Raw genomic sequence first — 14,139 nt, forward strand, 5'->3', positions numbered from 1 at the left:
GGGTAATATACCAATTCACCAACATGCACATCTTTGAACTGTGGGAGGAAACCGGAGCACATGAAGGAAACCCACGCAGACACAGGGAGAATGTGCAAACTCCATTCAAATTGTCGTCCGAGGCTGGAATTGAACCCGGGTCCCTGGCACTGTGAAGCAGCAATGCTAACCGCTGAGCCACTGTGCCACAGTGGAGGCTAGTACAATTACAACATTTAAAAGCCATGATGTGGAAGTGCCAGTGTCGGATGGGGTGTACAAAGTTAAAAATCAGAGTGGTGCTGGAAAAGCGCAGCAGGTCAGGCAGCATCCAAGGAACAGGAGAATCGACGTTTCGGGCAAAAGCCTTTCATCAGAAATGCTGATACCCCAGTATCTGCAATACCTACTTCTGCAAAGTTAAAAATCACACAACACCAGGTTTATTTGGAAGCACTAGCTTTCGGAGCGCTGCTCCTTTCTCAGGTGGGTAGTGAAGTAGGATCATAGCACACAAGTTCTGTGTCCTATCATCCTACTCCATTAGTTACCTGATGAAGGAGCAGCGCTCCGAAAGCTTGCACTTCCAAATAAACCCGTTGGGCTATAACCTGGTGTTGTGTGATTTTTAACATTTAAAAGGCAACTGTATGGCTATATGAATAGGGAGGGTTCAGAGGGATATGGGCCAAATGCTGGCAAATGGGATTAGATGGATTTCTGATAGCTGGTTGGCACGGACGAGTTGGACCAATAGGTCTGTTTCCGTGCTGTTCAATGATATGACTGTAAAGGACAGAGACCTACAAGTGCTCTCTGACACCGCAGTGAATCTGCACAGCTACCGCCTTTGCTGTTTGAGTTCAAGTTTTGCTGGATATTGGAGTCCGTCTGAGAAAAATGAACAAACAATGAAATCACAGCTGACCTTGGAGGAACCTGTGTGGGAGAGCTCAGAGCATGGGAGCAGATAAGTACATGGTTTTGAAGTGTACCCTAGCAGTTTTTCTTTCTAAATCTACAATAGTGAGTAGATATCTCTTGATTAAAATTTTAAAATATATAATATAGGTACTGAGCCTGGAGCAGTGTTTTTTAGAGCAGTAAGACTGCTCCCTATTTTCTGGGTCTGTCAACTTTTAAGGTGCAAAGGTGGCCTTTACTGGAGTGATGTGCTGTTCCTATTGGATGTGGGAGATTAGGGAGAGTTTCCATGTTACTGATGATTAGGTCTGCAGGAAATGTGTTTGGTTGCAAATCCTATCAGATCACATGGATCAGTTGGAGCGGCAGTTAGAGGCAGTAAGGAATCTACAGGAGCTAGCGGGTATGATGGATGGCAGTTACAGGAAGGGAGAAAAACTGAACATACAGACAGGTAGATGGGTTACCCCAGGAAAGCAGAAGGAGGCAGTTGGTGCAGGAGTCTCCTGTGGCTATCCCCATCTCAAACAAGTATGCTATTTTGGAAAATGTAGGGGGTAATGGACCCTCGGGCATGTAGCACGAACAGCCAAGTTTCTGGTATCGAGGCTGGCTGTAATGTAATGAGGGGTATGTTAGGTTCCAAGCCATCGATTGTGATAGGGGTCTCGTTCAGAGGCACATTCTGACATTTCTGTGGCTGACAGCGAGAAATCAGAGTGGTGTGTTGTCTCTCTGATGCCAGGATCAAGGATATCTCTGAGAGAGTGCAGAAAATCCTCAGGGGGGTGGGACCAGCAGGAGCTCTAACTACATAGGCAGGAAAAAGTATGAGACTCTGAAGGGAGATTTTGGAAGTTAGGCCGGAATTTGAAAAGGAGATCCTCGAGGGTTGTAATATCTGGATTACTCCCGGTACCACAAGCTGGTGAGGGTAGGAATAGGAGGATAGGGGAGAAGAATGCGTGATTGAGAAGCTGGTGCAGGGGCGAAGGGTTCACATTTTTGGATCGTTGGGATCTCTTCTGGGGTAGAAGTGACCTGTATAATTTGGAAGGGGACTAAAATAATGGCAGGGAGATTTGCTTGAGATGCTCGGGAGGATTTAAACTGTAAGGTGGGGCCCAAGGAGATAGTGAGGAAAGAGATCAGTCTGAGACTGGTACAGTTGGGAAAGGGAGCAAGTCAAACAGTCAGGGCAGGCAGAACAAGGCAGAGAATAGGTAGGACTGACAAATTAAACTGCATTTATTTCAATGCAAGAGGCCTAACAAGGAAGGCAGATGAACTCAGGGCCTGGTTAGGAAGGCAATTACAGAGAGGAGGCTCAGGGATGGACAGGACTGGCAGCTTAATGTTCCAGAATACAAATGCTACAGGAAGGATAGAAAGGGAGGCAAGAGAGGAGGGGGAATGGCATTTCTGATAAGGGATAACATTACGGCTGTACTGAGGGAGGATATTCCTGTGAATATGTTCAGGGAGGTTGTTTGGGTGGAACTGGGAAATAAGAAAGAGATGATCACCTTATTGGGATTGTACTATAGATCTCCCAATAGTCAGCAGGAAATTGAGAAACAAGTTTGTAAAGAGATCTCGTTTATCTGGAAGAATAATAGGGTGGTAATGGTGGGGATTTTAACTTTCTGAACATAGACTGGGACTGCCATAATGTTAAGGGTTTAGATAGAGAGGAGTTTGTTAAGGGTGCAGATGAAATTTGGTGATTCTGTATTTGGATGTATCTACAGAGAAGGTGCAAAACTTGACCGACTCTTGGGAAATAAGGCAGGGCAGGTGACTGAGGTGTCAGTAGGGGAACATTTTGGGGCCAGCAACCATAATTCCATTAGTTTTAGAATAGTGATGGTAAAGGATAGACCAGATCTAACAGCTGAAGTTAGAAATTGGAGGAAGGCTAATTTTGATGATATTAGGCAAGAACTTTCAAAAGCTGATTGGGGACAGGTGTTCACAGGTAAAGGGACTGCTGGAAAATGGGAAGCCTTCAGAAATGAGATAACCAGAGTCCAGAGACAGTATATTCCTGTTAGGGTGAAAGGAAAGGCTGGTAGGTATAGGGAATGCTGGATGACTAGAGAAATTGAGGGTTTGGTTAAGAAAAAGAAGGAAGCATATGTCAGGTATAGACCGGATCGATCGAGTGAATCCTTAGAGTATGAAGGCAGTAGGAATATACTTAAGAGGGAAATCAGGAGGGCAATAAGGGATAGCTTTGGCAAATAGAGTTAAAGAGAATCCAAAGGGTTTTTACAAATACATTAAGGACAAAAGGGTAACTAGGGAGAGAATAGGGCCCCTCAAAGATTAGCAAGGCGGCCTTTGTGTGGAGCCGCAGGAGATGGGGGAATGATAAATGAGTATTTGACGTCACTGTTACTGTGGAAAAGAATATGGAGGATATAGAATGTAGGGAAATAGATGGTGACATCTTGAAAAATGTCCAAAATACAGAGGAAGTAGTGCTGGATGTCTTGAAATGCATAAGGGTGGATAAATCCCCAGGACTTGATCAGGTGTACCCTAGAACTCTGTGGAAAGCTAAGAAAGTGATTGCTGGGCCTCTTGCTGAGATATTTATATCATCGATAGTCACAGGTGAGGTGCTGGAAGACTGGAGGTTGGCTAACGTGGTGTCACTGTTTAAGAAGGGCGGTAAAGACGAGCCAGGGAACTATAGACTGGTGAGCCTGACGGTGGGCAAGTTGTTGGAGGGAATCCTGAGGGACAGGATGTACATGTATTTGGAAAGGCAAGGACTGATTAAAGATAGTCAACATGGCTTGAGTTTTTTGAAAAAGAAGCACAGAGGATTGATGAGGGCAGAGCGGTGTACGTGATCTATATGGACTTCAGTAAGACGTTTGACGAGGTTCCCCATGGGAGACTGGTTAGCAAGGTTAGATCTCATGGAATGCAGGGAGAACCAGCCATTTGTACACAGAACTGGCTCAAAGGTAGAAGACAGAGGGTGGTGGTGGAGGGTTGTTTTTCAGCCTGTGACCCGTGGAATGCCACAAGGATCCACTATTTTTCGTCATGTATGTAAATTATTTGGATATGAACATCGGAAGTAAAGTTAGTAAGTTTGCAGATGACACCAAAATTGGAGGTGTAGTGGACAGCGAAGAGGGTTATCTCAGATTACAACAGGATCTTGACCAGATGGGCCAATGGGCTGAGTAGTGGCAGATGGAGTTTAATTTAGATAAATGCTGCATTTTGGGAAAGCAAATATTGTCACTGGTTTTGGGTTCGTTATCTAAGGAAAGATATACCAGCGTTGGAGGACAATAGGCTGATCCTCGGTATGAAGGAACTGTCATAAGAGGAGAGATTGAGTAGGGTGGGCCTCTACTCGCTGCGATTTAGAAGAATGAGCGGCAACCTTATTGTAACAAACCAGATTCTTTAAGGGCTCCACTGGGTGGCTGAGGAAAGGTTGCTTCCTCTTGTGGGAGAGGCTAGGACCAGACAGTATAATCTCAGAATAAGGGGTCACCTTTTCAAAACAGGGATGAGGAGAAATTTCTTCTCTCAGAGGAGAGTGAGTCCATAGCATTCTTTACTACAGAGGGCTGTAGAGGTTGCTTGATAAATATATTAAAGGCTGAAATAGAATTTTGTTCAGGAAGGGAATCAAGAGTTAGAGTGAAAAGGTAGGGAAGTAGAGTTGAGGGTTATCAGATTAGCCACAATCTCATTCAATGGCAGAACAGATTTGATGGGATGAATGGCCTTCTGTCCCTCCTCTGCTTTGGATGGTGTATTGTGTGCTGTTTTGGACACTGCACTTTATGAAGGATATGAAGGTGCTGGAGAGAGTGCAGGAAAGATGAGTCTCAGGGATGAGACACTTGAATCTTGGGGATGGATTGGAGAGTTTGGGTGTTGTTTTCCTTGGAGATGTGAACATTGAAATGAAGTTTTCAAAATCAGGAGGGGTCTGGGCAGATTAGATAGGGAGAAGCTTTTCCTGCCAGTGAGAACAGAGAGGACAAGATGACACAGATTTCGAGTAATTGACAAAGAAAAACGACATGGGTATGCGAGAAAATGTTTTGCAGCAGCGAGTGTTTCAGGTCTGGAAACACATTGCCTCAGAGAGTTCAATCAGAGGGGTATAGAGGGAATTGGTCTGCTGTAAAAGATGTTAAAAGTCACACAACGCTGGGCTATAGTCCAACAGGTTTATTTGGAAGCACTAACTTTCAGAGTGCTGCTCCTTCTTCAGGTAGCTGTGATGAAGGAGCAGTGCTCCGAAAGCTAATGCTTCCACATAAACCTGTTGGACTCTAACCTGGTGTTGTGTGATTTTTAACTTTGTCCACCCCAGTCCAACACCGGCTCCTCCACATCCTGGCCGTAAAGGAAGAACATGCTGCATTACCAGGAGAATGGCACAAAAATGAAATGCTCATTTGGAGAGCCAGCACCAACATAGTGGAGTCAATGCACTGTGATCCCATCTTTGACCAGGATAATGGTCCCAAGTTCAGGGATCGGCATGGAGTAGTGCCTTGGTTCTAGGGGATGCTATAGAGCAGTAGAGGAACAGCAGTGGGGCTCTGACATTTCCAGGTAGCCACAGGATGGATTTGGGGGTGACAGGAATATTGTAGGCTCTGACCACCTCACATTGGTTTCACTATTCAGTCAGCTTATCCATGCCTTAATTCCATTCAATCCATTTCATCAATACCTTTGTCTATCAGTCTGGGTGCTGAGAGCTCTAAAACCCTCAGGATCTCCTGCCTTTTGTATGAAAGGGATGCAGGAGATGATTGTATTCATGACCCTTTGTGTGAAAATACAATGCAACTCTGAATGTTATAGCTAAAACATTAGTCATGTGACCCCTTTTCCCTCAATACCAAATTGTTCCTCCAAATCCTCCTGTCTTGTTTAAAATCCTTTTGGTTAGATCACTCCTCAGCCTGTCCTATGGGAATTCTTGTTTGAGGGAATGTGGGTGTCACCAGCTGGGTCAGTATTTATTGCCCATCCCTAGTTGCTCTTAAGAAGGTGGGCGTAAGCTACCTTCTAGAACTGCTGCAGTGTGTGTTGTGGGTAGACTCACAATGCCATTGTAGAGGGAATTCCAGGATTTTGACCCAGTGACAGTGAAGGACTGGCAATATATTTCCAAGTCAGGATGGTGAGTGTCTTGGAGGGAGTGGTGTTCCTATGTTATCGGTTGTCCTTGTCCCACTAGATGGTAAGGGAGATGTATAAACCTGCTCTTTCTTAAACCTCCATATAATTTAGGCAAATCTGTGTTCTGTCTCCCCAAAGCCATGGCATCCTCACTCAGACCCGCACACACAACCTTCCAACCCCATGCATTCCTCAACTCCTTGGGAGAAATGCCAACATTCTTTTAGCACTTCTCAGGAAATTCCTGGCACTGTTTATCAGGTTTTTGTGATTTCTGAATATGCACAGCCAAGTCTCTTTGCCTGTCTGCACTCCAGGCTGCCTCATTGGGAGTCATTAGCTCTGGGGACGACATTTCTGTGCAAGATTGACTCTGGTAGCTCTGCTTCCTAACTGAAGGGCATCAACAAACTGAGCGTTAGAACTTCCTGTGCTTCTATCGCCAGGACCACTCAATTCAGGACAGGGGGTGGGCTCAGTGTGACAGGGAGTGGATGGGGTCAGTGTTGGGGTGGGGTCTGTGGGGGGGAAGTGGGTGGGGTCAGTGTGGGGAGTGGAGTCAGTGGGGGGAGGGTGTGGGGTAAGTTTGAGAGGGAGTGGGTGGCGTCAGTATTGGGGGGTGGTCAGTGTCGGGGAAGGGGGTGGGGTCAGTGTGAGGCTGAGGGGTGAAGGGAGAGAGGGTGCTGGGTTTGAGGGTCTCAATCTGCTTGTCAAATGCCTGTGTTCACCCCCCCACCTGGCCTCGTACTTTGCCAGTTTACATTCTGTGGCTGTGATGGCCATCTCTCCAACTGGCACAATCCCACCCTGTTGAATTGCTTTACTCAAACCTGCCGTCTCTCTGCCTTTCACTGCTGTATACATCTGGGATACCATCCTGTATGTCTCAGGGGGGGTCACAGTTTCTCAGGTAGTGCTCCTGCGGAGGAGTTTGGGATTATTTCTTTGTCGCGAGTCGCTCAGTGCAGCTACGGATGGGGCAATAAATGCTGGCCAGCCATTGACACCCACAGGAGAATTAAAAAAAAAGAAAATGGCTGCTAGAGGTTAATGTGCAAACTTAGGTTTTTGCTGAAAGATGTGCGACTGTGTGTTCCAGCTGCCCAGAATCAGCCAAAGAGTGACATCCAGAGCCACAGAGGAGGAGGAGCGTTCATTCCCAAAGAAATTGCTGTCAGGAGGACAGAACAACACAAGATGGTCCCAAATCCGGACTGCGAAGAGAGGCCGGGCTCTGATTCTGAGGATTATGAAAATATGGCGGAGTACATAAAGAATGTGTCCCTTACGGGGGCTAATGTGATCCCTTAGGTGCAGCCGGAGTGTGGACTGGCCAGTGTGAGTGAAGATGTGAGGGACCTCGTATGGAGTCAGTGCTGAATCCTGAAGTGTGTGTGTGAGTGGGTTTATGTGTATGGCTCTGGTTTCTGCTCCAGCCTGTTTCAGACAGTGTGTCCCCCCACCCTCGCCTCCTGGGATCGCATACAGCTGGGAATGTTGTTGTGTTCCCTGACATTGGAGCCAAGGACAAAGTGAGCAGGTCAGACACACCTGGTAACCATCGATGGTGGGAGAGACAATCCCCATCAACATGAATCCATCTCCCTTCTCTCCCCCTCTTCCCCCATCCCCCTCCCATACCTCCATCACCCCTTCCACCGCCTTCGCCCCTTCCCCCGCATTTGCCCCTTCTCCCAACTTCGCCCCTTCTCCCACCTTTGCCCCTTCTCCCACCCCACTTTCCCCAGCTCCACCCCCTCCTCTCCCCTCCCCCACCTCCACCTCATTCTCACCTCCACTACCCCCTCCCACATCCCCTCACTCCTCCTCCACTACCTCTGTTCCCACCTCCTCCACCTCCGTCACCCTCACCCCTACCCCTGACCCCCCCCTTTACCCACTCCTTCTGCTACCTCTACCCCTGCTCCCTCTCATTCCCCCCTCCCCGTCCCCCTTGTTTCCCCCCTCTTCCCCCGTCCCCCTCATTTCCCCCCGCCCCCCCCTGTTTCCCCCCCTCTTCCCCCGTCCCCCTCATTTCCCCCCGTCCCCCTCGTTTCCCCCCCTCTCCCCCCCTCTCCCCCATCCCCCTCGTTTCCTCTCCACTCCCCGCCTCCCTCGGTCCCCCCTCATTCCCCGCCCCCCTCTTTCCCCCGCCCTCCTCGTTTCCCCCCCTCTCCCTGCCTCCCTCGGTCCCCCCCCCTCTTCCCCCATCCCCCTCATTTCCCCCCACTCTCCCCGCCTCCCTCGGTCCCCCCTCTTTCCCCCGTCCCCCTCATTTCCCCCCCCTCCCCCATCCCCCTCATTTTTCCTCCCTGTCCCCCTTGTTCCTCCTCCCCATCATTTCCCCCTTCTCCCCTGTCCCCCTCGATTCCCCCCTCCCCCTCGTTGTCTCCCTTGTTCGTCCCTCTCCCCTATCGCCCCTCTCCACCCCATCTCCCCCTCCTCCCCTGTCTCCCCCCTCGCCCCTGACTCCCTTTCTCCTCCCCCTTAAGTTGTTACATGAAGCGATTGGACCTGCAACAATATTCATTGAATGATTAAAAAAAACCATCACTAACTTCAGACTGGTCTGTTGCTTTGTTTCTCTACCTACTTCTGCAGTGATGCGGCGGATTATTCAGTAAAAGCTGTGGACAGTCTTCAGGACTGTTGAGCAGATTGTTAAAGGATGAGGAGGTGGGCTCATATGGATGATGACGCCGTTGAGATGGAGGTCTCCGTTATCCCAGTGCTCAGCGTATGCCCATCTTTGACTCTTTGAGAGGGGACAGAAGGTTTCGCACTGATTGACAGTATCAAGAGTTTGAGCATTGAAAGAAGAGCAAAGATCTTTGATCATTTCCAGTGTGCAGATGCATTGGAAATTTGAGGATTAGAGGAGGAAGCAAGATCAGTGCTGGGTCCACTACTTTTTTTCATTTATGTAAATGATTTGGATATGAGCATAAGAGGTAAGTTTGCAGATGACACCAAAATTGGAGGTGTAGTGGAAAGCAAAGAAGGTTACCTCAGATTACAACAGGATCTGGACCAGACGGGCCAATGGGCTGAGAAGTGGCAGATGGAGTTTAATTCAGATAAATGCGAGGTGCTGCATTTTGTGAAAGCAAATCTGAGCAGGACTTATACACTTAATGGTAAGGTCCTGGGAAGTGGTGCTGAACAAAGAGACCTTGAAGTGCAGGTTAATAGCTCCTTGAAAGTGGAGTCGCAGGTAGGTAGGATAGTGAAAAGGGCATTTGGTATGCTTTCCTCTATTGGTCAGTGTATTGAACACAGGAGTTGGGAGGTTGTGTTGCAGCTGTACAAGATGTTGGATAGGCCACTTTTGGAATATTGTGTGAAAGATGTTGCGAAACTTGAAAAGGTTCAGAAAAGAGTTACAAGGATGTTGCCAGGGTTGGAGGATTTGAGCTACAGGGAGAGGCTGAATAGGCTGGGGCTGTTTTCCCTGGAGTGTCAGAGGCTGAGGGGTGACCTTTATAGAGGTTTACAAAATCATGAGGGACATGGATAGGGTAAATAGACAAGATCTTTTCCTTGGGGTGGGGGAGTCTGTAACTAGAGGGCATAGGTTTAGGGTGAGAGGGGAAAAATATAAAAGAGACCTAAGGGGCAACTTTTTCACGTAGAGTGTGGTGCGTGTATAGAATGAGCTGCCAGAGGAAGTGGTGGAGGCTGGTGCAATTAGAATTTAAAAAGCATTTGGATGGGTATATGAATAGAAAGGGTATGGAGGGATATGGGCCGGGTGCTGGCAGTGGGACTAGATTGGGTTGGGATATCTGATCGGTATGGACAGGTTAGACCAAAGGGTCTGTTTCCGTGCTGCACATCTCTATATTTGATTCTATAATTGTTTCCTTAACAGCCATCCCAGGGAAAGGAGTTTGTTGTCAGGAGAAAGTAAACGAGGTTCAAAGACACTGGGGAGTGGGCAAAAACATGGCAACTGGGATACAATGTGGGGCCACCTCCACTTTGGGAGGAGGAATGCTGTTGTAGGAATACTGAGAGATTGGTTGATGTCTGAAGGTGTCCTGATGTCTAGAGTCACTGAAAGCTAGCATGCAAGGCCAGTGAGAAACTGGGAAAGCAAATGTTATTGGCCTTCAGCACAACATGAGTTCCAACGTCTTGCTGCTGTTGAATGAAGCTGGACTCGGACAAAGTGTACACGTTTTTGCCTCCTTATGTCAGGATTGAATACTCACCCGTAGAGGGGGTACGATGGAGCGGGTCACCGAATTAATTCCTATCGCGGATGAGACCCAAGCAGAGCAGGCCCGGTCAGAATATAGCACACTTCAGAACCAAAAGGGATAGGATGGCTGGGATTAGGACACAGGGAGTGTAAGTGTTTGTGGGAGAGCCACAGTATTACGTTGTTCTGTCCCTGCTCCACTAATAAGTGGTAGGAATGTGCCGAACACCCACTATTGTCCAAAAACCAAAAGGAGAGGGAAATCAGTGAAAGGGTGACTTTCACCTTTATTTCTTTGTTCACATATTTATTCACACAGGAGAAAGTGAGGTCTGCAGATGCTGGAGATCAGAGATGGAAATGTGTTGCTGGAAAAGCGCAGCAGGTCAGGCAGCATCCAGGGAACAGGAGAATCGACGTTTCGGGCATTAGCCCTTCCTCATTCCTGAAGAAGGGCTAATGCCCGAAACGTCGATTCTCCTGTTCCCTAGATGCTGCCTGACCTGCTGCGCTTTTCCAGCAACACATTTCCATCTCTATTTATTCACACAAACATGGGAGGTGGACCCATGAAGAAAGAAGCAGACAGTGCAAATTTTGACCACAAAAATAAGGTTTCTATGCCAATTTTACAGGAAACAAACTTCCAATCCACTAAAAATAATAATCGCAAATATAAAGTTACACCTTTAGTCATTCATATCACCACCTGACTCTGATTATACATATTATAATCCTATCCCAGCTAACATGCGGTTACAGTATATTATCAGATTGTTCACATCTCTGTAAACACATACTGAAAATGATACATGGCATACAGAAAACCCACATTGCTTCTTTATCCCCTATCAAGTGAGGATCAGTTTTCTGATGTGATCTTGGCGGTGCATGTTTGATGGGGTGAGATTTGAACTCACTCAAACCCTGTTCACCCACACACCATTAAAATTGAAGTCCAGGAGAGAGCAGATAAGAGGGCAGTGGAGTTGGGTAGAGGGCAATCCAAACACTAGCCCTCAATAAATATGTATCAGCTCATGTTGTCCCGGCTGTAGCAAAAGGCCACCTGTTTGACAAAGGCCAACTGCGATGCCCCTTGTTGTTAAATAGCCTCAAATAAGTCAGATAACAATGGAGCTGGTTGTCTTTGCTATTGGGCTGCTTCTCTCCATTTGAGGATGACGTGTATTCAGGGTTGTGAGTTTCTGCTGTACAACTTTGTGAATGAAAGGGCAAGTCTTTAACAACAGGACTTGAGGCACAGCAGTTCCCACAAGGTAGTGAAATCCTGGCTGGTGCAGGACGTTTACTTGCCTCCACTCCACCCATCATTAACACATCAAGATTCAAACTTGATGCAATTTGATGGACAAGTGTCTCCACTATGAAAAAATGTTCCTCCCAGTCATTAAAGTCAATATTGCTATGCTTCAGTGAGACACTCAGAGAGCCTTTGTAGTTGGCACAATTCCTGGGCTGCTAACTATCGAGCTGCAGGGTTCTCTGGGAATTGGCCAGAGCTGGGAGTCTCAATCACAGATCCTGGGCTAAGCCAGGAGAGTGAGAGCTGCTGCTCGCCAGTGAAATCCAGTCTAGATGGGACCCTGAGAGGATGCTGTGCATCTCATACTCAACAGGACTGGAGTGAAACTCCCTCGTTTCACCAGTAGCATCATTCCCTGCACCAGCCCAGACCCTCCACCAGCAGGAACTATACCCAACAGAGTGGCTGCTGTGATAGGGTGCACTGCTAAGGGACTCGGCTGTCACATGGTCAGGGGAGGGAGATTGTGGGTTACCCCAACAGGGGGGAGCGAGAGAGAGGAGGGAGAAGGAGAGAGTGTGTCAGTTCATTCAGGAGTGTGAGAGAGAGAGAGAGACAGCCCCTTCAGGGGAGAGGGAAAGAGAGAGAGAGAGACAGTCCCTTCAGGGGAGAGGGAAAGAGAGAGAGAGAGAGAGAGACAGCCCCTTCGGGGGAGAGGGGAAGAGAGAGAGAGACAGTCCCTTCAGGGGAGAGGGAAAGAGAGAGAGAGAGAGAGAGACAGCCCCTTCGGGGGAGAGGGAAAGAGAGAGAGAGAGAGACAGCCCCTTCAGAGGAGAGGGAAAGAGAGAGAGACAGAGACAGCCCCTTCAGGGGAGAGTGAATGTGTGTTAGCCCCTTCAGCAAGAGAGAGGGAGACGGATAGTGTCAGTCCCTTCAGGAGAGAGAGAGGGAGACTGATAGTGTCAGTCCCTTCAGAAGGAGAGAGAGAGACGGATAGTGTCAGTCCCTTCAGAAGGAGAGAGAGAGAGACGGATAGTGTCAGTCCCCTCAGAAGGAGAGAGAGAGAGAGAAAGTCAATGCCCTTCAGTAGGAAGCAGTCACCTAAAGAGTCTCAATGATTTCTTGTGGCCGATGTCATGACTGGCCTTGTTTATGGACTCGCAGCTGCAGGTGAACCAGTTTCTAACAGCCAGGGAGAGGTGAATGTACCGGGATAGTTTGCCCCTCCACCTTGCAGTGAGTAAGGTGTTGCGAGCTGATTTACTGGGGATCAGTGAGTCACTCGGAGCTGCTAGCTAGTGGTCCCTCTGCTCAGAGCAGGCAGCAGAGTGCAGACGGCCTGCTGTTCTGTAGGAAGCCTCTGGTTTGCCCTTTACCTGGGCTCTTCCTGCTGCCGTTCCGAGGTCCAGTGCTGAAGACCCTCCTGGTACCTTGCCCATGTCTGACCTGCACACAGCAGCTCGCCCGGATGTTTCTGAGAGGGTTGTAATTGGCATCAGGAACCGGTGGGCAAGTGAAGCTCTCTCGGACGAGGTAGCCCAGCCTCGTGCTGGCCAAGAGTCCAGTGGAGGATGGCACAATGTTGGTCACCTCCGCATATACGTACTGTACCACTAAAAGGCAACCTGTATGAGGAAGAGGAGTCTCTGTGAATGATTGTGTGGCTATCCCAGCCTGGTTTCAGCTCAAAGTACAGGCCCGGCGCTTGGCTTACCAGGCTTTGACGGGTTGGTGCACAAGTTGTGAAGAAATGTTTATTCTCACAACCAGGAACTGTATTCGGCACCAATGGGTTAGTGCCCACATGGTGGGAATGTGGATGTGTTAACCATCTGCCTCAGGGAAGGCGTGGCTCATGGGAACTTACAGCTCTCTAGGCTCACCAGAGAGCAGTGAGAATTATACCCTCCCCCTGACCCTGACTCTCCCTGCCCCATCTCCTGACCCCCTCTCCCCGCTGCTGTGTCTCACCATCCCCAGCTGCCCACCTTCCCCTGACCATCCCTGATCCCATCCCCTCACCTGATCCTCCCCTTACCCAACCTTCCCCTTCCATACCCCATCACCCCTGCTCCTCGCCTTACCCCCTGACTCTCCCCTGCCCCATCATCCTCCGCCACCTCCGCGCGCCCCTCCTCCCCCCGCCCCACTGCCATCTCTCCTTCTCTGCCTCACTCTTTCCCCTCCACTGACCTTCTCTCTATTCCCTCCATTGTTCCCCCCCCCATCTCCATCATTGATCCCTGTATCCCAGTTATTACTCCATGTCCTCAAATCCCATCTAACCCTCACTCCCTCCACTCTGCTCACTATATCTCCACATCTCACTCCCTCTATCCTTCCCTCTCCCCTCTAACTCTACCACTCCCCTCACATCCCCCCGCCATGTTCCCCTCTCCTAGTTATACCTCCAACCCATTCCCCTCCCCTATCTCCTTCACTGCAGCCTCCATTCAAACAGGAACAAAAGGGCTGGATTCTGGCGATGCTTGAAGTAACTGGGATTACAGGTGAGAATGGACATATGGGAGCTGTCTGTGGGGAAATGTTTGCCCGAACAGTATTACCATCTTCAGGAAGCCAAGCA

General features: G+C 48.7%; 2 protein-coding genes across 3 annotated transcripts in view; one reads left to right on the top strand and one right to left on the bottom strand.

Moving 5' to 3' along the window:
* LOC122559462 (differentially expressed in FDCP 6 homolog) overlaps positions 1 to 8,065 on the top strand; it is a 98,783-nt gene extending 90,718 nt beyond the window's left edge. For both annotated transcript variants that reach the window (XM_043708920.2, XM_043708919.2), the window contains one exon: positions 7,181 to 8,065. In XM_043708920.2, coding sequence (XP_043564855.2) covers positions 7,181 to 7,392 — 212 coding nt within the window. In that variant the 3' untranslated portion in view covers positions 7,393 to 8,065. The remainder of the gene's footprint in view (positions 1 to 7,180) is intronic.
* Positions 8,066 to 10,806: 2,741 nt separating this feature from the next.
* The window catches only part of nwd1 (NACHT and WD repeat domain containing 1), a 55,843-nt gene continuing 52,510 nt past the window's right edge, over positions 10,807 to 14,139 (bottom strand). Inside the window, exon 19 of the mRNA XM_087996913.1 lies at positions 10,807 to 13,177. Coding sequence (XP_087853039.1) covers positions 12,864 to 13,177 — 314 coding nt within the window. The 3' untranslated portion in view covers positions 10,807 to 12,863. The remainder of the gene's footprint in view (positions 13,178 to 14,139) is intronic.

This window comes from Chiloscyllium plagiosum, unplaced genomic scaffold (genome assembly GCF_037043375.1).
Source record: "Chiloscyllium plagiosum isolate Xiang-an unplaced genomic scaffold, Cpla_swu_hap1 HiC_scaffold_19, whole genome shotgun sequence".
Classification (NCBI taxonomy): Eukaryota; Metazoa; Chordata; class Chondrichthyes; order Orectolobiformes; family Hemiscylliidae; genus Chiloscyllium; species Chiloscyllium plagiosum.